General features: G+C 41.9%; 1 protein-coding gene across 3 annotated transcripts in view; it reads left to right on the top strand.

The window, feature by feature from the left end:
• Nucleotides 1–25,990, top strand: part of col18a1a (collagen type XVIII alpha 1 chain a) — a 67,192-nt gene that overhangs the window by 22,546 nt on the left and 18,656 nt on the right. For 2 of the 3 annotated variants that reach the window (XM_086091373.1, XM_086091374.1), the window contains exons 1-4: nucleotides 12,551–13,050; nucleotides 20,920–21,461; nucleotides 23,898–23,981; nucleotides 25,465–25,536. In XM_086091373.1, the coding sequence (XP_085947499.1) occupies nucleotides 12,690–13,050; nucleotides 20,920–21,461; nucleotides 23,898–23,981; nucleotides 25,465–25,536 (1,059 nt within the window). In that variant the 5' untranslated portion in view covers nucleotides 12,551–12,689. Of the gene's footprint in view, nucleotides 1–12,550; nucleotides 13,051–20,919; nucleotides 21,462–23,897; nucleotides 23,982–25,464; nucleotides 25,537–25,990 lie in introns of those variants that run through there. The other variant, XM_086091375.1, reaches the window with a different exon arrangement.

Consider the following 25,990-nt stretch of genomic DNA (forward strand, 5'->3'; position numbering starts at 1 on the left):
CGGGGGGAAAAACAACAGCGCTTCTAACTGCCTGCAAATGACATTTTCAGAGCAAGTTTTCTTGCAAGCTTACTTTGAGCCTTGAAACCAATAAGTCATTTGTAACGCCACACATTTCACATACAATAACGATAACGGCATTTCAAATATGGGGGAGAATAATTCGATGAGTCCATTTATGTAAAAATATGTAAGTTTATTGCCAACACTGCCGAAGGGAAGGATGGAGAAAAACGTTGAATTCCCAAACGAACTGGATATTTTCTGACACTTCAAGCTGGAATGGGTCGATTCCAACCCGGTGATCCCGTAACCTTTGCTCTTATTCAACTCTGTCTGGATTCCAGGTGTGGGAGAGTCTCGCTCGGTGGGATGGAAAAGCAGGTAAATGATTTGTCAAAGCGGCATAATCCTTCGCTCTTTGAGTTCAAACGCTCTCATGTCAGACTGATTTGAAAAGAATTTTTGCGCATGCATGATAAAACCCAAGATATTGAAGGAACTTATTAACAAAATCCGGGGCCAAAATAAACATGGAATTTGTGGTCGGAACATTCAATGGAAGCAGCAAAGAACACGGAATGTGAATGCTGAAGATCTGACACTGAACGGATGCGAAAGGCTGGACGATTTAGTCAAACTGTGACCCGAGTCGCTGAAGTCGATCAGTAAAGACGCGACTGACTTCTTGCCTGTGAATGCATTCTTTGAATGACCTCGAGCAAGATATCAACTTGAAGAGAGAAAAAGCACAATGCAGACGCTGCCTGATAATGACAGCTTTGGAAAATAGTCTTCAACCCAAGTGGGAGACGCTGACAAGTCTCTTGAAGTGTCTTGAACCTGCATGCGCTCAAAGTGCCAGTAGGAGGAGACTCCTCTCCACTTCTTGCTCGAGTCGCCTGCTTGCTTGCTTGCTTGCTTGCTCGCACGCATCCGCAAGGAGGGATTTGGAGTCGAGAGGTTCATCTTTGGTGGGGCCTTTCGAACTCCTTTTTTTTTTTTTTCTCTTTAAAGAGCTCAGTATTGTTCATTCGGAAATGTCATCATCATTGCTCTTTTTTTTCTCTTTTTTTTTTTAATTAATTAATTAATTAATTTAATTTTTATTTTTTTATTTTCTTTCAAACTCCTTTGAATTGACACATACTGTAAAAAAGATATTTAAAAAAATATATTGAGTTTTTTAGTCTTCTGGCCTCAATATTGAAAGAAGCTGGCATCAGTTTTGCATCTCCCTCACTGGTTTTATATATATATATATATATATATATATATATATATATGTCAATAAAGTGAAACATGTAATTGTATTATTTTCACCTTTTTTTTAACCTTTCAAGTTTTTTTATGTTTTCCTTTCTTTTTCTTTTCTTTTCATGAGACACATTTCAGGAATATGTACATGAGCCAACTCAACTGTTTGGTTAACATTGATAATGTTGATTTTGGATTATTTTTCTTTTTTTTCAGGAAACAAATTCCGATTTTTGTTGAGCCTATTTACGAATATTGTATTTCCTATAAATCTTGGCTCTACTGAGTGCAGTTCTATAGATATTCTCATGTTTAATGTTTAAAATGTGAGCGTTTTTGGTAAAGAGGCTTTCGGCCTTCTTCAAACGATGTCGTCTCACATGAGGCGGAACGTCAGATATTAAGGACCTTTGAAGGACTTAAACCTGTCAAATGAGGAAACCTAATACCTCGCGGCACACGTGGTTTGTGGTTTCCTTTGTGCTGTGACATCATCACGCAGGTGCAAGCTGACGAGCCCCGCCGTCGGCCGGACCCCCGCATTGACAGTACATACATACAGTGTCATCCATTTATCTTGACGGCGCTCGCCAACGCATTTCCTCTGAACGCGACAGAAGAGGTCCATGATGTGGTTTTTGTTATCTTATCGCCGTTCCCGCAAAGTGCTTTATCTGCCACGAGCTGCTTTGCTTGGCGTTGACAAGCCTTTTTGGGACGTGCTGTTTGATTTTCACCAGGTGTGTTTTTGTTTGGAGACTGCCACCTGTATAAATTTTGTCTTTGACATGCAGCCAACAGCGAAGATGTGAGATAGCGTCAGGCAGTGTAGCGTGCGCTGCTGCTGCTGCAACAATTTGTCATTTTTACGTTTAAAAAAAAAAAAAACGGTGGTTGTGTTGGATGGTTTTTTTGTGGAAGCTTCACCATGTGTATGTTTTTGCCATTTAAAAAAAAAAATTAATATTGTACAATGAGTTTGAAAGTTTTTTGAGTTGAATCTAATATATTAGGTGATTATGAACCTTTTTTGGAGGGTCTGAATCCCTTGTTTCAGAAAAGTATTGATCATTTTAGACTTGGTCAATTTGTGATGGTGCATTTGTTTTTAACCAGCAGAGGGCGGCATTTCCCCACAGTACTATAAGCATCAATCTGCCTTTGGTGGTTCAAGTGTTTGCATTTTTCCTGAGCCAAGGCATCCATTTCACATTGGAAAAATGTCAAACCATATTATCAAACTCAAATGTAACATTTTTTTTTTTAATACTGTACTGAAATAATGATGATCTGCTCTCAATTTAGTTTACATTTACATATTGTGTGTGGAATGTGGACGTGTTTGGTTGAATAAAGTTTTAAACACAGATTTATTGTACCATATTCTGTCATCTTGTGGGAGAACATTTCATTGTTCTGCATGTCACTATACATAGCTGGCATAGATAGATGAACAAAGACATCATTTTCAAACCAATGACGTGAACGTGGACACTTTTCCGCACACTGTGACGCACTGGTTGGATTGCCTTAGGGGCCATGTTTGATTTTTAAAATGGGCCAGGTCATATTTACAGTATGTGGCGTGTGGGCCATAGATGGCCCACCCGTGCCCGTGAATACGGCCGGCTGATTATTTGATTGTGATACATTTCAGGGTAAGCTCGTTAGTAGGTTGGTACGGACGCTTCAAAACAAAAAAAAAATCATGATGATATTTAAGATTGTGTTATGACTGTGTTTTGGGTTGGCTCGTGGAGCTATTGTGATGTCGTGGTCCTTATTTGTCCCTTGTGATAATAATGGTGGCGATAAAGTTGTCAGTTTTTTAAGGTCCTCTATCAGTCTTTCATATTCTGTCATATAGAATTGTGCCTTACCCGAACTAGAGTTTCTGCGTCTCGACAGCTTTCTTAGTTTTGTTTCTCCGTCAAGGGTTTTCTTCGAGGCAATGTGAATCCCGCTCTACTTTCTGTTGCTACTTTGTATTTTTGTACATAAAGACTGTGTTTCCCAGCAACCATGTCTTGTCTGCATTTTGGGTCCTAACTCTGCACTTCACGTGACATGTTGGACGATGATTCTTTTTTGCCATTTTTTCCTTCCTACAATGCTATTTATTGCAAATGATGACAGCGTTCCTCACAATTCGGTCACTGTGGGAAAGTGGAATATTTCTTTTCATTTGCAGCATGACTTGAAAACAGCTGTTAACACTGCGACGAGTCGGACTCATAGCGCGCTTGTCCGTCATTTCTCTCAAAGCCGGCAGGCGTTGCTTAGGCAAACATCCTCCTGTCACGTTCCATACTTCGCTCAGTCAACTTGTGTCTTCAGCTGCCATTGTTGAAATGTACGTTTTCCCAAGACAGGCCCGCTATTGTGTTGGAAATAATGACACGGGCGGACATTCTTGTGAATGCCTATAAAACAAGGGCCACATATCATGTATGTGGAATGAGTTCACCAGTCAGTGATTTGGTATTCCGCTAGTTAGTGCATGCATGTCGCAACTTGATGAGTGGCTGCCATTTTTTCGAAAATAAAATAAAAAATAAAAAAGATGGAACGAGCGCTTCAAATGCCTCTAAACTCCTCCACAACAAAATAATTGACAAAAAAAAAACGAACAATTGATGACGATATTACAGCCGTTTCTACTTCTCACCAATAATGCTCCATTTGCGCTATTGAAGTCGAGTTTTTGCGGATAAGTGACCCCCGTTTGAAAGGTTATGTTGACGGCTTGACGTGGAGAACTCTGATTCTGTAGCATCTAATTGAGGAAATCTTCCACTGGAACTTCAATCCATTTGAGAAGGAGTTAACCCGAAAGAGTCGAGGGGATATGTTGAGAATTTATTTTTTATTTTTGGGGGGTGGTTGGTTCCATGCCAAATCATCCAGTGGATTTAACCAAACAGATGCTGATTTGGATGAAACTTGGTGTACTTGTTGGTAGTGATGGCACAACAATAAATTTGAAATTTGAGGTCAATTGGTGTAGAGGATTAGAAGTTACGGTCTGCAGAATTTGGACTTTTTCTGCAAAAACGGGCGTGGCCGCCTTGCTTTTTCGATACCCTCAGACATTCATACAGAAAATGTCCATGTCTGAAACATAAATATGTTTTAGAGAACACGTGGGAGATTACATTACCATTAAAAATTTGGTAAAGTGGCTCACAAGGTCAATTTCAAGGTCAAATTATAGGTCAAAAGGTCAAGTTAAAATATGCATATTTGGAATGCTTGTTGAATTCTTTTTCCAACAATAACTGTTATGTGAAGATTGACCCTGTAGTTCGTGAGAATTGAGGGTTCAAAGGAAAGTGGCCACGCCCCTTTTTGCTGGAAATTCGGCCAACCATAGCTCCCAAACCCCAACTCAGTGTTAAGTTATCATGTAAATGAGTCGAGTTGTGACGTATTTCTGTAAAATTTTCGTTTCTAAATTTAACACTTGACAGCTGACCAGACACTCCAGAGGCCCAACTCTATACTATTAAAGAGTTCATTTTTCATATCATGTCTCCTTCCCCCCAATCCTGCTAATGCATGAGATTAATACATGATTCTCCGAAGCCCACCCCTTTGCTCTCTCCTGTGCCGTAACTGCTGTTGGGGCACCGGCGGGCCGCGTATTCCTCTGTTGTTGTGGAATGCGTCTCATTCACGCTGACAGCCAAGCTGTTGCTGCTTGTCTGAGCAGGACTGTGGGGTACGTAACCCTGCGGGGTACGTAACCCTGCGGGGTTCTGTCTCTTTGCAACAGGATGCTTGATTATTCAGGGCAAACGCCCCAAAGGCTCCGTTTAGCGGATTCCAAGGGCAATGCCCCAGGAAACCGGCTAATGAGTAACGTGTCAGTCGTCTGCAAGAAAAGTTGTTTAGGCTTCATTTTTTCTCACCAATGAGTTGAAACTATTCTTATGTTTGTGTCAGAAAATAAAAAAAATACACAATAAGCGTCATTTGCAGAGGTGGCAAATCCGGGTCCAGAAAGTTAAAAACCCTGCCACAGTTTGGCTTTAGCCTCTTGTGCTAGCTAGCGAACTCCCGAGCAGGTGAACGGGGGATCGAGCGAGGGGGCTCATTTGAATAACTGCACAGCAGACGCTTGATCACCCATTCAAGAAAATACCACATTTGGAACCACGTTTTACAAACAGCCAGATTGAAAAAACGTTTTGGTTTACAAATAAAAAAATGGTCACAAAAATGTACCTGGGTTTTAGCTGTTTGCTGTCCACAAGCAGTCTTGGTGTGGCCATTGAAGGCCCAGTTTAGCTTTTTCTCACGCTGTATAATCAATCACTGGCTCCATGCATCACGCATTTTAAGTATTTATTTATTTCCCCTCGATACGGCTCCAACAAAAGTGAAAACTAACAATTGTGTTTTTAGGAAGCCAAATCAATCGTACACTCTAGAAACACTTGGGATAAAAGTAACCCAATTATGCATCAAAAATGGACCGATCTACTTCATGGGATGGGCCAATTTGACCCAACTTTCTGGGTTGTTTTATACAAAATGCCCCAATTTTTTGAGCCAAGTAAAAGATCTAACCAATATTTATGAATTGTTTTACGCTGAAAGACGCATTTTCTCGACTCAAAGTTGGTCAAATCGACCCAAGAAGAGGATCGGCTTATTTTTTACCACTGCTTTTTTACAGTGTATTAATGTTAGGCAAGGGGGGAGCTGTGGGTTTAATAGCCCAACATAAAAGTTGTATTCATGTTTGTGAAGTCGATCCACCCTCTATACTACTTTAATAATAATACACAATAAATCCATTTTATTCCTATAGCGTCAAATCGCAATAGAAGTGGTGCTGCTGTTTGCCTCGACGAGTTTGGTTTATAAAGTGTGATTATCTCAATATTGGTCACGTTTGCCTCCATCTTTCCAATCTTCAAATGTGGACCCGAATGACGACATTAGCAGCGTTTCTACTTGGGATCACGCAAAGCCGCTGTGAGAAATCTCCTTCCTTGCCCAGTCCGATCGCCGTGACCCGCTGAACTCCATTCTCCTGGCCGACCCCCACCCACCCCCCCCACCCCCCCACCAGCGCTCTTTGTGACACGCATTCACTCACTCATGGAGCTTTTCCAGACTTCATTCAGATGCTCGGTTGCTCCTCTGCTGGACGGCACTGTTGCTTATTGTATGCCTGCTTGAATTGGCCCAGTGTTTTCAACCCTCTGGTTACCTTGCGGGTCAAACACCTAATATAGATATCCAAACATATACGTGATAAAGCGAGACAAGACAGACAATGACAACAGGGACACAAGAAAAAACATGACAACCCAAATTTGACCAAAAGCAACAAATGTGAATCATGACATTTCGTCTCTGAGTATTTTTAACTGCAATGCTTGTTGGATAAAGGCGTCAATCGACTTGGCCACTGCTTCGCTTCCACTGCCGCAATCGGAGACGATGCGTCTTCCTGGTGGATTTATGTGGCGGATGGTCCACTTTGTTTCATAAATTTTTGGCAATGTAGTGAATTGTGAACGCAAAGATGCGTGCAACTCCATCCATCCATCCATCCATTTTCTGTACCGCTTGTCCTCACAAGGGTCGCAGGGGTTGCTGGAGCCTATCCCAGCTGGCTTCGGGCAGTAGGCGGGGTACACCCTGAACTGGTTGCCAGCCAATCGCAGGGCATGCGTGCAACTCATCCTTTCAAATATTAAGAATCAGATGAAAAGAATTTGACTAACAGACAAATTAATCTCTTCCAAATGAGCCTTTTTTTTATGCACTGACGGCGCATTCACGCCATTTCGGACCATGTTGTATGTCTGGACTGCAGGCGGGCGAGCAACGCGTCGCGTTTCAAGCATATGTTCCAAAAAAGCTGGCGTGTGTTTACTCTGCTGTGACACGCTGTGCGATCGGAGTTGGACTTTTTGTTTGTGTGCGTGTCCGCGTGTGCACGCACAAGTATTTCGGCCACATGTCCACGCGCCCGAGTGTCTGCTTGCGTGCGTCATTTCAAAGCGAGCGCCGCGGAGCTCGTAAAAACCGCCGAAGATGGCGACTCGCGGCCGGAGGTCGATGACCCTCGCTTGCTGGAATAACACTGGTGACGTTGCAGGGGGGTTGAGGCCAGGGGGGGGGGAGGTTGGGGGATTGCCCCGAAGCCTTGTGGACGAAGTGCCTCAGAGATTTGACACCAACGTTTTTGTATTTTCAATCTGCGTAACCTCTGTCTGGGTTCAAAGGTCACTGTTTGGACAGCAGTTCGACTTCTTGCTGAGGGCAGAACCCCAAAGGAACATTGTGCAGCTGCAATGCAAGCGTGTGTGTGTGTGGGGGGGGGGGGGGGGACTTATTTGAGTTCAGGGGCTACATTCGCTTGGATCTCAAGTGGGCCCCCCCCCCCCCCAAAAAGGCGATTCCAAATGTTCTCTTTGTTTTGGTGCAATTAATTTCATTTGCAGTTGGAAAAAAATTCACATTAATCGATTATGAAATGTTGTTGCAAATCATATGAGCAATCTGAAATGTCTTAACAAAAACAGTGGATCTATATACTGTGTACATTTTATATATATTTTTTAAATGCCAATATTTTGAAATTATTTTAAATGTACATATGTTTTCACATTCATCTGGAAATCACTGACTCATCAGACCGCACAAACTAAAGTGTGGACTATAGGTTGCAGTTTGTCCCCCTGCCCTGCAAGCGTATACAGAAAAAAATTAAGCCACGCCCCTTTTCGCCAAAACAATTCAAAATTCCTCCGATTGACCTTAAAATGTGATATTTAGTGTCGTGTCATCAAAATCAATAAGTACACCAAGTTTCATTAAAATCTAAATCTGCTTGGGTGTTTTTGAGATAGAACGACGCAGGAGCAACCAATTTCAGAATGTCATTTAATTGGTCATCCGGACAACCTCTAGTGGACAAAATTAGCAACAACAGTTTCAAATTTTTTTATTTATTTTTTTTTAACTTGAAAAATGATGCTTGCTATCCGCATTCGACCCCCCAACATGCAAGTTCTGGGTGGGCAGGCAGTCCATAAACTAACTAACTATTTACATGAAGTACAAACAATGAAAAATGCACTGCAATTGATCTTTTTCCATGTGAACTGTGCACGTGAAATGTAATACCCAAATGACAGCATGGAATCGACTGTCAGATGAGACGGCGTCCTTGACCTCGGGTGGACGATATCAGTGAGCTTCTTGTTGTTTTGTTGTCATTAGCCAGTCAGTCATTCCTGTTGACGGTCTGAGCTGGCAGACTCATTGCAGGATCTTGAGTTTCATTCTTTTGTCTGGCGATTGTGAGGACCGACACCGAGGAGGCTTGGAATTTCATTTTTATTTTTTTGCGCAAGCGTCTCGAGAACTTCACAAACATTTCACGTCAACAACAAGGAGGCGATAATATGCTCAAAGTGGCTCCTACGATTGAGACACGATGCTTATAAAACCAAGCACGTTTTTTTTTGTCTGTTTACTTTAGCAAAGCCCTTGAGAGAGCAGGTGTCCCCCATGGGGAGTACGCGCCCCCCCCACTCGGCAGGCCGTCAGCATTTCAACTCGATTGCAAGAAGGTCCATGGGAAAGAAGTCATTCTTGAACCCATGCAACATGCTGGCACATGAACCAATGACATTTTAGCCCAAGTCTCACTGAGGCATGACAACCCCCCCCCCCCTCCCTGTTTAATGTTTGGCATTGGGAGGGGGGGGGGGGGCTGATGGAGGACAGTAAAACATTGTCTCATTCTCTCTTTGACTTTCAAGTGTTTCGGCTGCAATTACCTCTTTCAATCCCAAATGCCGCTCTCCGAAACAGGAAATCCTCAGCTTGTGTTGTTGTAATGACTTGACACTTTGTACTCGGTGGCAGACTTAAAAGGGATGTCGGACAGACGGGCTTCTTTTATCGCAATCTGTCGGTGTTTTCCAAGCGGTGCTCAAAAAGAATGTATCCACAAACTTAATCGTCGAGTATCATTTCAGCAGGGGTGTCTGGTCGGTGCTGGATTTCACCTTCCTTGGTTTTCTTTGGTCCTTCCTCAGGTCTCCTGGTGTTCGGTTTAGGTGAACGGTATGAGATTTTTTCTAATAGGTTTTCTGGTGAGCTAACAAATACACGCACGCACGCACGCATGCACGCACATACACATACTCACCCACACACACAAAAAATAAATAAAAAAATATATAAAAAAATATAAAAAATAAAATAAAAATAAAAGAGCAATGATGATGACATTTCCGAATGAACAATACTGAGCTCTTTAAAAAAAAAAAGAAAAAAAAAAGTATCATTTCAGCAGCACATCTTGTAAAATAAACAGTCTCCCGAGTTTGGCGCAGCCTTGAGATACAAGTGACTCGAAGTTTTTCAAAAAATTAGGCAATTCAATTTTTTTTTTTTTTGCATTTAGTTGTTGACAGATTATATAACACCACTCACAGGCACATATTCTTATCCTCTGCGAAGAACAACGAATATGGCTGAGCATACTAATGTGCTGAGACCGTGGCTCAGGTGCGCTCTCCTGAAGGAGCAGCACCGTGTCCATTGAATTGAAGCAACAACAAAAAAATGTGGCTAAAACAATTTCATATCTTTATTATATATTTTATCATAATATGAACTCTGAACCCAAGAATTTGGGTTGCTTTGTGGGTTATTTATATAATTTGACTGTTTTTTTTAGTTAAATAACTCAAAAAGTTGGGTGGGTTCATTTTTTACACATTTCAATTAACCCAAAAAGTTGGATCAGACGAATAACCCGCAAAACAGCTTTCGACGATCATTTCCGAGCGCTTTTTGAAACACGTGAAAATGGAGGATGGCCACTCATCCAAACGAGTATGCAGCCGTTCAAGCACACCTTGAACAAAAATATCTCCAATGTTATGATGTCGCCTAATATGGACAAATGCTGCTCCACAACTTCTCAGCCTTGAAATTCTGCTCTATTATTAGAACTTAGGTGCTGTGGAGCGACTGCATGAATTTGGCAAGTATGTATGTGGTTAGTATCACAATTATTTCGAGATCTTAAGTAATTAATGACTAATTGCTAGTAAAAGGATGTTTGGATTACTGCAGTTGAGGTACTTAAGGACACTGTAGCTGTTTTCACTTCAACACTATGCAAGCCTGTGTAGTATTCATGCATGTGAACCAAAGGAATTTGGTTTTAGGCTAATCATTAGCAACCAGGCAGCATACCGTTTTTATTACCTAAAGGTTAGTTAAGCTAGTTCCGCCTATACTGTGGTTACACACTGACAAAGGATGATCTGGATCATTGAGTCTGGCGACAGGAAAAGGTTGATGCTGAGTGTCTGTTTTGTCTCAGCTTCTGGCAATCAGGATTGGCAAGATTTCAAAGTCACAATTTGTTGAGGCTAAAATAAAAATGTTGACAGTAGACAATGGTTTGGTTATGCTAATGTGGCGCGTCTCTAATCTATTTTAAACTGCAAACAGAATTTCGTGACAGAATGCCGCAGATGTTTTGGTTGATTTTTTTTTTTTTAACTCAAGATTAAATAACTGTTTCCTTGCAGTCACTTGGGCCATCATGAGTCCCTTTATCACTCTTGCTGAATAGAATATTGCCTTATGATTCCTTTCAAGTATCCAAATAGAATTTAAAAGCCTGATCATGTGATTTAAAAACCAAGCTTGACACACACACACACAAAAAAAAAAAAATATATATATATATATATATATATATATATAAAAAAAAAAAGGAGCAATGATGATGACATTTCCGAATGAACAATACTGAGCTCTTAAGAAAAAAAATAAAAATAAAAAATAAAAAAAATAAAAATTAAAAAAAATAAATAAATAAAAACCAAGCTGGTTTTTTTGGTGGGGGCCTGGCAAGAAATTAGTTTCTTCGACCAATGCAATATATCAATCGCTTCCCTTCCCTCATTTTGTTCAACCAAGAAAAATCCTCTTAATTATGATCGCGATTGATTCCGGGCTGAGATCTAGAAGATGTGCAGACATTCAAGTCCAGACACTTGATACACAATGGAGTTCCTTTCCTATGTTTTCAGCGTAAACCCAAATTTGTACCCAAGATGAAACATGTAGTAAAGTAGACATTTCAATGACAAATGTTGATAGGCAGGTCTGTTGCAATCCGAGGGCCCCTTTTTTACGGTCGTTCATGTCAACGTTGGCGTCTGCTAGCTCACAATCACAACCTGTATTTATTTTTGATGGAAACGTTTGCTGAAAGGAGCTTAAGCCGGTTGGAACCGACGTTGAGGGTCTCTGTCAACTCATCCCAATGGCTGGATGAGAAACCAGTCCGGACAAGAAAGTCAGGCCAGGTTTACTATCAGGTGACATCAGAGCACTTCAAACTTGAGCGGCACCGGATCATGCAGACCTCTTAACTGTATTGCATGTACAATTGCAACAGTGGCAAAACAAAATTGAACAATCAGCATTCTCTGAAGTGTGAGTCTTGTCTAGTTTCTTAGCTTTCAAGAAAGGCAGTCAAGGGGGACAGGTGCCCCCCTTTGCGTTAAGAACCGAAAGCTAACCTCCTCCGGTCATTGAATCGGTGGAGGCTGGCTGGTGTCTGTCCTTCCTTCCTTTTCTCGGTCTCTCCTTCGGTCTCTTGAGGCCTCCCTGATTTTATGTTTTTTGGATTTGTTGGGGTCTGGATGTTTCTTGGGCTGGGGAGGAGTTCTGGTGGGGGGTGTCTGGTCGGTGCTGGATTTCACCTTCCTTGGTTTTCTTTGGTCCCCTCGGGTCTCCTGGTGTTCGGTTTAGGTGAACGGTATGAGATTTTTTCTAATAGGTTTTCTGGTGAGCTAACAAATACACGCACACACGCACGCACGCACGCACGCACGCACATACACATACTCACCCACACAAACACACACAAAAAAATAAAATAAAATAAAAAAATAAATAAAAAAATAAAAATAAAAAAATAATAAAAATAAAAAATAAAAGAGCAATGATGATGACATTTCCGAATGAACAATACTGAGCTCTTAAAGAAGAAGAAAAAAACCCCGAAAGTTTCAGTATTGCACGAAGAAAGGCCTTCCATAATTCCAAAGTGTAGGTCAGCAGGAGAGCTCACTTTTTCATTGCTTTGACAAAAGAAGGAGGAGTTGCCAGAGGAAATATGATGCGGGCAGCCAATAAGGAGCACAACTCCTCCTGCTCTCTCCCCCCCCTTGACTATTTTCAATGGGGCGCTCTCTACACTTGTCTTTGCTGCAGAGTAGTGTGTGAATAGAGACTGCGGGGTGTGTGTACTTGTGTGTGTGTACTTGTGTGTGTGTGCGGAGGGTCGTGGTCTGCCAGGACATGTCACAGTTCACTCAGGGAGTCTGACGATCAAACAGGTGGATGTGCTCAACAGCGTCACCAAGATGAGGAGCCATTGGGACGTTTTGTTTTTGTTGACCCTGTGTGTGGTCTGCTCTGATGCTTGGTTTTGGTCCCGGACTGGGACCACCACTCCGGCCCCGCTAGCGGACCACGAGGGGTCTGGCAGTCCCACGGGTCGTGGGGAAATTCCTCCAACCGAGGGTATTCCAAGTACTGAGGCGGAGGTCATTGAAGACGGACGCGGTCAGCAAAGTGCTGAGCGGACCCGGCAGGAGACGACCCAAGCTCTTCAACTGCTGACGGTCACGCCTACTTCGGAGCTTGAGCGTACGTCAGCCAAAGCCACAACAGAGATCTCACCAAGCACAAGTAAACCCGATAATGAAACATCTTCACAAAAAGGTACGAGTCCTGGGCGATCTCATCATGAAGGTTTGACAGACAATGTTTCGGAAGTTGGGTCTAGATTTGGACAATCTAATTCTGCTATTTTGTCTGAATTTGCAAAAAAAGAGGAAATTAGTGAGGGATCCGTTGTGGGGAACCGCCAACATTCGTTCATTCCTCGGTATCTTCATGGGTTTGGCAGTAGGGACGGTGTACTTTCTGAAATGAATGATCCAAAGTTTCAAAAAAGTGCTCGTCGGAGTAGTAGCAGTCGTGGAACTGAAGCGAGCAATCGTCTTTCCGGGCTTATCTTTAATTTGAGTGCAAGTCAATCTGAACGCTTGACAGATCCTTCTCACGAATCGGCTACCTTAGCATATTTACTGAAAAATATCAATTCTTCGGGAACTACGCGGGTACCTGAGGACAAGCAACAAGTGGAAGTTTCTCCGTCACATGAAGAAGACTCTGACATAAACCATCACCGGATGACATTTTCAACATTAGAAACTCCCAGCGTGTTTAATACACAAGCAGATAGAGACGATGGACTCCATAATCCGGCGTTGCCTACGAGCCAGGCGGCCGCGCCGAGCCACGACTTAACACAAACATCGGAAAGTCAGTTCAAAGTCAGCCAAAACGAAAACGCAACTGCTGATAGTTGGACAACAGCAAAACCAGATCTTATTCGTAAAAGCCCGCATTGCTTATTAGTGGATACCGCGCTTCCATTTTGTTCATCGATGGATGGCAAAAGGTTTGTTGTGCCCAATCATCTCAACCTGACCCGTTTGGACCAAATCCAAGTACTCCTAAAGGACTGGGCGTGGTTGTTGAGGTCAAAGTGCCACCGCGGTTTGGAGAAGTTCTTCTGTCTTCTGTTGCTGCCAAAGTGCGGCGCTCCGATGACGCCGTTGCCTTGCCGAAGCTTTTGTGAAGGTGTAAGGGACAGTTGCTGGACGGGCCTGGACCAGAGACGCCTACCCGTGGAGTGCCACCGACTTCCAGAAGAGGAGGAGGAGGATGGGTATCAGTGCTTATCGTGTTTTAATTGGAAAGGTACCACTTTTGGCCGTTTACTCGAGCAACTTTTCAAATCCTTTACCTCCCCCCAGTTAAAACCCGATATCCACCAGTTTCCCAGATCCCTACCCCGCACCTCATGGAATGTTACCCTGAAGACAATCAAGCATGCATTGCTGTCGATGGGGTGCTCATTCCTTAACGGCATGCGGCCTTCCAACTCGTAATCTGTTGCATGTATTTGTCCATTTCCATCACATTCGACTTCATCGTTACACACGCACACGACGTATGATATACAAATGCACGTCTCGGTAGCTCGATGTAACGTATCGTAGCGACAAAAAAGGTGTCGATGCACGATAGAAGCATTTTGTTGGATGTCATTCTTGTACCCCGAGTTCATAGTGCAGCTGATGGTACCTTTTGGCTGTTTCAAAGTGATCCTGCTTTGTCAACGTTTGAAGTCCGGGTTTATCTGCGGCAACTTTTTGTCATAACTCTGTTCTTCATGGCATGGAAATGTCAAATGTTTTGGGGAGTTAAATTGATTGATAGCAATAGTCTTCTTAACCAAATTTGATATACGTATTTGCTGGATGAAAATAGGGCTGTCACAAACGATTTTTTTTTTTTTCGATTATCCTCTCGATTATTCCACCGATTCCACCCATTTTCCTGGAAATGTCCGACTGTGATAAGGACGCCTCTACACATAACACTTGATTTCTTAGCATTAGACTAGCTTCAGAGTAAATAACATTTTAACTGGGCTTTACAAATATGGTTTTAAAAGTATGAATGAATATTTATTTAATTAGTCCCTGCCCCAGATGAAAATCATGTACCACTCATTAAAATGAATTGCCTCTAACTTTCTTCGACGAAACCCGTGGCCCCGACCTCCCCCCCCCCCCCCTTTTACGTAATATCAGTGAGCGTTCAAGTAGGTCTTTTTCTAGCGTCAGTATCTTTTCTGACAGCTTGTGCTGCTGACAGCCCGAGTGCTCAGTTGGTTCTTCATAAAGACGCTCCGCAAGACTTGACGTGAGCTCGAGTTTCACAACAAATGTTGCAGTTGTTTAGAAAGATCTCTCAAAAGTCATCGATGACTGAGATCACGAACATGCATTCTTGAGAAGACGGAAACAACCAAATTTGAAATGTGCATTTTTATACTATCAGGAGTTCTCATCTCAGCTTTTTGGGCCTTAATAACCACCTACCCCAACATCATTTAATTATAGCCTATCATGTAAGAATGTGTGGCCAGATAGGCTTACCCCTGTAGGGTGAACAACTAAGCACCAATATATTTTCAACAGTCAGTCTGCAGATTCAGACATATGTTTATATATACATGGTAAGCAATCTGTAAATGTGATCACTGAAGGGTTTAGTAAAACAGGATGTTTGCACAACATTAGCCTTTTACACGATTGTATATGGTCTACTTGTGTGCTTAAAAGATAGAAAGTTGCTCATGTTTTGGTCTCAAGGTACATGTTCATTTTTCTTAATCGAAAAAAATGTATCTTGCCTATTAAACTCAGTCGACCAACTTTTTGCCGCTAGAAACGAATCGGACCACAGGGTTCGTTTTGCAGTCATATACGAGAACTGGGGATGTTGTTTGCTTAAGGATCCCCCCGCCAACTCCCAAACATATATATCCTGTTATGGTACTCACAATAAGTAGAGGGGGGTGGGGGGGGGGGGGGGGTGCTGCGTTCTTCTCGAGAGTAAAAGTTGAGACCAAACAATTTTCCTTTTTGCAAAGTTTGGTCTCTTGGAAAGAGCATTTTTGTGCCTGTCGTATTGAGAACTGCACATTTGATTGCTTATGAGGGTTGCCTTTATTTCACTTATAAATCAACTGGTTAACAACCAACACATGTTTAATTTTGCCTCACAATTATTAAGCTGCAATGAATCATCAACTTTGTGGAACTGATCTTTTTGTGTTGCGCGTGAAAAGGATTATTGCCTTTGTCAGCTGAACTGTGGGATATTTTAAATTGTGTCAACACAAAGTCTGTAAAATGGCGACTTCCCAGATGATTGAAGGTTTTCCCGTGGAATATATAAACAACCCCAGAGCTGGATTTAAACATTCTCACACCGCATCCATCTTTTCTTTAGCAGGGAGTCACAATGGCGGAGCCTCGTCCTGGAATGTTGTCAGAATAGGAAGAGGCTCTAGCGACAAGAAAAACGAGCACCATAAACCTGCCGCGAGTCCATTCAGTGACCTTGGGCAGTCATCAACAAAGGTTCTAGAGAATGCAGTTAAAATGCTAATGGGTTTTGTTTGTGTGTGTAGGGTCGGCGATGGGGCCGACCCTGGTACGAAAACATGCCAAAGAAGCAGGAAAACATCCTGTGAGACGTGAAGGCATTGAGCGAGTCAAGTTATTTTCCGGCAAAATGTTGCTTGAACTTGTAATGTGCATCTTTTGGACGATTATTTGGACTGCAGTTTCTCTTTACAATGTTGGGATGAAATGCTCGCTTCTTGGAAGAATCCACATGCCTCTGATGGTGTTGGCATTGGTTCTGTTCTGTGTAAACAAATTCAAGCAGATGTATAACTTATCGTTTTGTCTCATCTTGTTTATGAGCCGGTCTGCTGTTTAACCAATGTTAGCTATTTAATAGCAGTAATTCTTTCTGATGCCTGCAGGGGTTTGAACACACTGGCAACACTAATTTTCTCATTTAATACATCATACACATTCACACTTAGCACTAACATGTTATCGATTTTTTTAAATTCCTTTTGGGTTTTTTTTATTTTGGATGCCCTGATTGATAAGTTTGCTTCATTTTGCTTCGTTTTTTTTAAGTCTGCTTCCAAGAAGCTTACTAGCAGTGTTAAATCAGTGCTTTGTCAGTGACTACGTTTACATGCCGTCGATATTTGAGTTAAGGTCAAAATCCAATCGGGATAATCGGGTTTACATGCCTGAACGGATAGTTACTCCTTTTTTTTTTTCCTGACGGATAGTTACTCCTGTATACATGGCAATTCGAAAATCACAGCTAGCCGTGTCGTAGTCGTATTGCGCAACCTCCTTAGCAAAATATTTTAAGTGATGTTGTTGTACTGGAATCATCCACCATTGTCACTTCTCCTGTGTTTGTCTCACTGATCTGTATATAGTATGCATATATTTTGATACTGTAAACGTATAGGATCGTATGCTGAGTAATGTTTCTTGGGAGGAGTAACATGGCGGCCTCGCGGCTTCAAAAATCTTGGCCTATCGGCTATTCAGGATTAGTGGTTCGTCTTCTTCACTGATTCTTCTTCTACGCTTTTCCGTTAACTCCCTGTGGCTGCGCTACAGCGCCACTCCAGGTTTGGCATATACATTGCATCCCTTAAACATCCTCAGCGCCTTCTTCGACGTTTCTGTGCGCAAGATTCTTTTGAGGAACGAAGTCGGCTTTGCTTTCCGCGTGAACAGGGCCTGAGCCGCAACTCTGAATCTTCTATGAAGAGTCTTCAAAGTAGTCAAAGAGCAATCCACACACGCCTGTTTTGAAAAGGTGAGATCCTTGACTAATGAAGGGTTCTGCATTTCAAGAGAAAGTCTTGGCGAATGATTCAGAAAGAAAAAAAAAAAAGAAAAAAAAAAAAAGAAATGTGTGGAAGAAATATTTTGGGCAAAAATGTGTTTGAATCTTTCCTTGTTCTGTATATTCATCAATGATCTTATTTGTTGCTGTGTTCTAAAGAGATCTTTAGAAATGCCATCAAATTTTAGTACCAGAGGAGAACAAACGGTATAACTTAATAATAGTGTAAAGAGGTTGATTGTCGTTCTTTGTCAGCGGCGATTCAAAAGTTTGCTTTTTTGGACCAGCATGTGAGATTATTCAGACTTATGCCGAGGGTTGTTGAGCACAAAAGCGGGACCCCCGGGTTTGGGCCAAACACCCTTGTGTGTTTTAGGATCTCAACAAAACACGCTCCACAGATCTCCAGCACTCACAACCGGCGGGGTGGCTTTGAACCCGCCAATGCAGCTCGAACGCCAATCGCCAGGCGGTAAACCAAAGCTCGTCCTCAAAGAATGAGAAACTTCAAGTGATGCCGGCTGACGGCGCAGTCTGCAAAAACACTGCGATGCATGGCTTGTTTGTAAAACGTAATACGAGGTTGTCCGAAGTCGGATGTCAGACACATCCGCACCGCGCTCTGTAAATGTTTTTGCCGGCTAAAGCCTGCTTCATTTATCGCGTGCTAAGTCACCAGTTTGTCAGTCACCCCGGGAGATGGAGGAATGAGGTCATACGTGCGAGGGGCCCGGCCCGGCCCGGCCGATGGGCCGCGAACAATGGCGCACTGTCATTCAGAAGATGTTGCACCAAATCAGGGGACTTATTGACTTTAGACTCGAGGTAACGTGTTTTCACAAAAATGGACGATGGGGATGTCAGATAAAAGCGCCACGTTTTCCATAAGTCTGATCTTCTTCTGTTTGTTTGATGTAGCTGAGAAGTTCAAACACCGACAAGCGTCATTGAGACAAAAATAAAGCCACGGCTCGGCTGCCAATCACGCCATTGTTCAAATGTTGTATTTCTGCAAAACCAAACCACTAGAATGTAAAACTCATTGGAAATAAAGGTTTTACTGCAGCTACCATCGAATGTCGTCTCGTCACGTACGTCCTCAAACATATCTACAGTCTCGTTAAAACGTAAAGTATGATCATTAATCTCTTGAGGCCTCCCTGATTTTATGTTTTTTGGATTTGTTGGGGTCTGGATGTTTCTTGGGCTGGGGAGGAGTTCTGGTGGGGGGTGTCTGGTCGGTGCTGGATTTCACCTTCCTTGGTTTTCTTTGGTCCTTCCTCGGGTCTCCTGGTGTTCGGTTTAGGTGAACGGTATGAGATTTTTTTCTATCAGGTTTTCTGGTGAGCTAACAAATATACGCACGCACGCACGCACGCACGCACGCACGCACGCACATACACATACTCACCCACACAATTTTTTATTTTTTTTTTAATAAATAAATAAAATAAAAGAGCAATGATGATGACATTTCCAAATGAACAATACTGAGCTCTTAGAAAAAAGAAAGAAGAGAAAAAATATATATAATAAAAAAAGTATGATCATTAAACCGTCCAAGATAGTGTCATAAAACTCATCGGTGAGATTTGCTGTTCGCGAGTGATCAGGTTCGCCGATTCTACGAGGAAGCTTTCGCCAATGTTGGTCGCAATCAGGTGGGGTTTCAAATCAAGATCTTGAGGCAAGCAGCAATAAAGAAGATAATTAGCTGTGCAAGATCTCTTTTTGAAGGGTTTAGAATTAATGGTGCGTTTCAATTGAATGTAAATGTTACTTCAAGGGTTTGAGTTCGAGTGCACTCACTTAGCATCTCAGCATCTCAGCATAATATTCAGCAGACAGAGTAAATCTGAAGTTGTGTGAAAAGTTTGGCACTTGTCTGTTTTTGAACTAAATTAGTTGTTTGTGATTAAATTCAATCCAAGACTGCTTTGAAAGACCTTTGCAATATGGTTTTCTTTTTTTCTTTTTTTTTGTCTTTCTTTTTTTTTTTTTTTTTCTTAAGAGCTCAGTATTGTTCATTCGGAAATGTCATCATCATTGCTCTTTTATTATTATTATTTTTTTATTATTTTTTTTTATATATATATATATATATATATATATATATATATTTTTTTTTTTTTTTTTTTTGTGTGTGTGTGTGTGTGTGTGTGTGGGTGAGTATGTGTATGTGCGGGCGTGCGTGCGTGCGTGTATTTGTTAGCTCACCAGAAAACCTATTAGAAAAAATCTCATACCGTTCACCTAAACCGAACACCGCCGTCAGGAGACCCGAGGAAGGACCAAAGAAAACCAAGGAAGGTGAAATCCAGCACCGACCAGACACCCCCACCCCCCACCAGAACTCCTCCCCAACCCAAGAAACATCCAGACCCCAACAAATCCAAAAAACATAAAATCAGGGAGGCCTCAAGAGACCGAAGGAGAGACCGAGAAAAGGAAGGAAGGACAGACGAAGCCGCGTGAGATCCGCAGACACCAACCATGGTTTTCTAGATTAGGCGTTTGAACTCTTCAGTTTTGAATACAAACCGCTGCCCTGCGGTTTTAAGGCAATTCCTGGCAACATTCAATGGAAATATGTAATATCGGTTTTTCTAATCCTTCAAATGATTCTAGCATTTAGATATTTTTCTCAACCAACCATGCCATTATCAGTACTCAGGGTTGGCGATTCCTGGTCCAGGAAAATAAAAAAAAAACGAGATAGTTGAACTTTAGCCACAGATGCTTCTAATCAACAGGGAGAGACGAGGTCGTTTACCGCCTGCCAGTTGTGTAGAAGCACCTGCGGCTAAAGCCAATTTGTGGCAGGGTTTTTACTTTCTGGACCTGGATTCGCCCCTCCAATCTCTCATTAAGAAAGGTCACGTCTTGGATAGACTGGCTTTTTTTGTTTTGTTGTTATGGTAGTTTGTCATATCTTGACTAAGATCTTGTCTGCGGTCTCAGTATGAGGTCATTGACATCAGTTTGCAAGGTTTGCAGTCAGTGGATGCATGTTCAAATCTGGCTGATAGAAGACTACGCGTCCCCTCCTCTAGCGAGATCTGGTCTGAGATCTTGGTCTTGAAGTGAAAAACTGCATTGTGTTCCCTGACCTTTGTTTGGATGATCTTAAATACTAAAGTTCCATCAGACCAACAATCGATTACACGACAATACCAAACACAAAACATTATGCCCTGCCATGCTGCCCTGCCCTTGAGCATGCCCTTTGTGTTTGTCAAATTGTGCTCTCACTTCCATTTGTTTCCTTTCTTCTAGAAGCCGGCGGCGTCTCCCTGCTGCAACTCATCGGGGACCCTCCTCCAGATGAGATCCCGCCGGTTTACGGGCCCGACGCCTCTCCCGGCTACATGTTTGGCCCCGCCGCCAACACGGGCCAGTTGGCCCGCGCCCACCTGCCGAGCCCGTTCTACCGGGACTTTTCCCTCATCTTCAACTTGAAACCCACGTCCGACCGCGGCGGCGTGATCTTCTCGGTCACAGACGCCAGGCAGCAGATCGTGTACGTGGGCGTCAAACTGTCCCCCGTGCAGAGCGGAAAGCAGAACGTCATCTTGTACTACACGGAGCCCGACTCGGAGACGTCGTACGAGGCCGCCAGGTTCCTGGTACCCTCTTTGAGGGACACCTGGACCCGTTTTGCTATCGCGGTGAAGGATGACAAGGTTATGTTCTACCTGAACTGTGACATCGATCCTCAAACGCAGCGGATCGAAAGGTCCCCTGATGAGATGGTGCTGGAAGCTGGCGCCGGGGTCTTTGTCGGGCAGGCGGGAGGACCCGATCCAAACAAGTTCCTGGTAAGTCAAAAGAATTTGATGGAATCTGGGATTATTTTTTTTTATTATTATTTATTTATTTATTTATTTATTTTTTAAGAGCTCAGTATTGTTCATTCGGAAATGTCATCATCATTTCTCTTTTATTATTATTATTATTATTATTTTTATTTATTTTTTTATAATTATTTTTTATTTTTATTTTTTTTGTGTGCGTGTGTGTGGGTGAGTATGTGTATGTGCGTACGTGCGTGCGTGCGTGCGTGTATTTGTTAGCTCACCAGAAAACCTATTAGAAAAAATCTCATACCGTTCACCTAAACCGAACACCAGGAGACCCGAGGAAGGACCAAAGAAAACCAAGGAAGGTGAAATCCAGCACCGACCAGACACCCCCCACCCCCCACCAGAACTCCTCCCCAACCCAAGAAACATCCAGACCCCAACAAATCCAAAAAACATAAAATCAGGGAGGCCTCAAGAGACCAAAGGAGAGCCCGAGAAAAGGAAGGAAGGACAGACGAAGCCGCGTGAGATCCGCAGACACCAGCCAGCCTCCACCGATTCAATGACCTGAGGAGGAAACCGATTGTGTCTGAGTTTCGGTAGATGCTGGCGTGGCGGATCTGGCATGCATGAAAATCTCCACCAAAGAGGGGAGCCGTCGACCCTGGGATTATGACAGTAATCCCCACTCTCGGTCGGGATAAGATGATTTGATCATATTTTAATAAGTAATGGAGAAAAAACAAAACGAGGTCTTCTGTTTCTTCTGTAATCGAGTCAGTAATCGAAAACTGGCTCATCACATCCCTGAATGTTTGCCTGTCATCTTGAACCAGAAGCAACTTCTGGTGGTTTACGTCCATCGTCAAGCATGTGACACATTGCAGCTGAATAACTCATTTGATTTCATCGCTCCAATTAGCCCGATCCAAAGCATCCGCCGACTTTTCTAAATCACCTCAGCACAGCAAGCCTCCCCTAATGTTGTCTGCGAGTAATTGGAGGTCCTCAGCGTGGGCACGTAATTGACGTCTTTGGTTCGTCTGCAGCAAATCACCTCATTTGAACCCCGGGCATCGGCTCAACTCACTTGTTAAGGAGTTTGCTGCTAAAAGCTTGCGCCTAAAAAGTGCACTTGCAGCAAGTTCACTTCAAGTTCATTCCTCTGAAAAGTTCAGGGCTAAACTTGTTTTAAGTCAAACCTTAGCAATAAATGAATAAGGGGTTTACTTTAAATCAATGTTCCTTGTGGATTCTTTGCCGTTTTTTTAAAAAATATTTATTTCTTCTGTGTGGCTAAATATGTGAAAAAAAATTAGTCTGCTAATACTGAAGGAGTGATGATCAATTCAAAAAAAAACAGAGCAACCTATATTTGCACTATTCAATGTGTCCAAAGTAATAAAGATTCCCGCTTCCCATCGGACCCAAAGCACTTAAAGCAGCGTGTGCATAATTTATCTTCTTTCAAAACCACTTGAGTTTGGATTTTGTTGCTTGGAAAGACAGAAATATTTTTGGCAAGCAATTGCCACTTCTGCTGCAGTGCTCAGTGGAAAGTCCAAATGTAAGGAAGTCGCATTTACAGCACATGTTCAGTCCTTCGGTTTATTTAGGTGGCAATGACATCATTTCTACTGAAGAGCATTGATTATACACACAAAATGTTGGGTCAAAAGTAACCCCCATTGGGTCAATAGGGACCGACCCAACTTGACACGAAACAACCCAAAAGTTGGTTTTCATATGTGGTTGTTAAATGAGTAAGCCACAAAACAAACAACCCAACATTTGATTTTGGGTTACTCTTTTCCCAACTTTTTGGGTTGTAAGCCAAAAAGTTGGGTCAATCAAAACATTGTTGTTTTGTAAAATAAATACATAAATAATCCCAAAATATTTGTTTGTTTTGTGGGTTATTCATTTGACCCAACATTTTGGGTTAAATAGATAACCGCATTTCATTTGTCCTCTGAAAATAGGTTGTTTTATGGATTATTCATTTGATGCGGAAAACCCCAAATTTTTGATTTTTTTTTTAGGTTTATTGAATAAAGCAAAATATTGGCTCGGTCCCTTTTGGGTTATTTTTGACCCAACTGTTTTTAGATTGTACGACATGTAAATTTCGTGTTCATGTGCCCGTTACTGTGGATTAATTTGAGTTTTCTTCACTGGATTATTTCAAAAGTATTTTATTTATTTATATTATGCTCATTGCACAAGCACACGTTATAGCATTAATTACCGACATATGTATGACATGTGACCATGCTTGAATTATTGAGTATTATTTCTGTTGTACATTCCAGTGTGTGACATGACTTTCGTTTTTTTTTTTTTTTTTTTTTTTTTTTTTGTTTTTTTTTACAATTGATTGATTTATTTACAGTCATTCTGTGATATTCTGTTGTGATTTGTTCATCACGGGTGGTCTTGTCTTCTTCCCAGGGTGTGATCAGCGAGCTGAGGGTGGTGGGAGACCCCCGCGCCGCTGAGAGACAATGCGAAGAGGACGACGACGACACGGATATGGTGAATATTATTTCACGTGCCATCTCATATCATATTCCATATGCAAATCGGCACTATTGGCAAATAGCAGCGAAAGCAGTTTGCGAGGTTTGAGGACAAATGCTCCCAAAAGTTTTTAGACAGGTTCGAACCGATTCATAATGTTGTTGAAATTGTACTTGTTTTTGTTTAAAAAAAAATATTGTGTTTGTTTATATGATTTGCAACAAGATAATCATCAATAAATGTGAGATTTTTCCAAATATACTTATATGTAGTTATATTTGCACCAAAACAATTGGATTTTTTTTATTTTTTATTATAGTTTATTTGGCCGCTCATATGCTAATCTGGTCCACGCGAGATCAAATTTCTCATTGATTTGTAGCTTTTGAGAGTCTCGCAGCATTCTGGTCACCGTTGACCACAAAGACTCAAACCCAAGTGCTTCACTGCATGCAAGCATTGAATGTGGATTTGACCAAACATGCCCCCCCCCAACCCCCTACAGCTGTTTAAACCTGCACAGGCCTCTAAAAACACGACTGTCGTCTCGTCAAGTGAGCTTCACGTGTTGTTTGCGTGAGACGACGCGCGTGCCGGGAATCGCATTCCGAGTGGAAATGGCAGCCGCTGATTACAGGATGCGCCTTTCGTTGCAAAATGATCACCTCGCTCACGGCTGTTTTGCAGCAGAAGCCCACGTGTTCCACATATTGTGACGTTCGCAACGCTCTCCGGTCTTGGGACGAGCGAGCGTGTCGCCGCAGCAGACATATTTACAAGCAAGTTGGCGGTCACAATTGCAATTTCCTTGTTAGCATTTTGAAACAAATGCTAGCTCTCGTGGAAAAACAAATAAGTGGCGGGGCAATCCTGTCCGTGTCTGTTTAACAAACCCCCCCTGACACATTTGGTACTATGAAAACCAGAAAATAGTCATGGATTTAACCATAAAATAAATACATAAATAAATTGACATATTGCAATACAGTTCAGTTGACTGCAACTCTTTTTTTTTTGTATAGACGCGAAAATCCCGTTTTTTCACTATATTTGCAAAGTAAAAAATTTTTTTTAACAAGCACAACATCAAAATACTAAATGAGCTAAAATGAAACCAGAATAAATAATTGTATCCAGTTTAAGAATATAGTAGCGGTGCTCTGAACAATTGTGGGAAAAAAACGCTAACTATATCATATTGTCTGTTTCTGCATTTGCTGCACTTACAATTTGAAATAATGTTATGATTTTGCATAACAAAAGGGATGGAAAATTGGATTGAACGTGAGTTTCTTACATTAAATCATGTTTCTTTCAACAAATGGACAGGAGTAACAAAATATTTTGGGACGATTGTGTACAAATGCACTCATTCAATTTGGATTTATCAAAGTAGTGCTTCGTTTTTTTGGGACAAATGAACACATTTAGCGCATTCCTTGAACTAAAATACATATCTAAAAAGCGATAAATGTTGACGATGCTTGTTCTTCCTCAGACCTCAGGAGAGGGAAGTGGCGATGTGGAAAGCAGACCATCCAAACCAGCTGTAGAAAAACACACATGGACGGTAAGGAGGAACCATTTTCTTGTAGCAAAAAGACTTCATCGGTGAAGCGATTTTATCGGCCGATATTGGCCCGAGATTTGCCGATGAAATAGCGATATATTCATAATTTGTCATGAAACCGTAAATGCTGTCAAGTGTACTGCAGAATGATGCACTCTTTGGTACGGTGGCCCTGAAGTGCAAAACGCAAAAACAAAAACGCGAACGCATCTGCAAACCAAAAAACACAACTCAAATAAAAAACACAAATGAAACTAAATTAAACGGCTAACGTTACTATAAAACTGTATAAAACTCTATTATTTCCATTTTTTTTTATAGCACATGCAAACTGTGCTTAACTGTGCTGTTAGTAGGGAGGTACTTTCGTCCAATCACATTCCTCGGACCCCCCCCACACGTAAACACCACTTCCGTTAGCGAAATGTGTTTTTTTGCAAATAAAAAAATCAGA

The sequence above is a fragment of the Leptonotus elevatus genome, chromosome 12 (genome assembly GCF_054856555.1).
Source record: "Leptonotus elevatus isolate MCC_2025b chromosome 12, RoL_Lele_1.0, whole genome shotgun sequence".
NCBI classification, from domain to species: domain Eukaryota; kingdom Metazoa; phylum Chordata; class Actinopteri; order Syngnathiformes; family Syngnathidae; genus Leptonotus; species Leptonotus elevatus.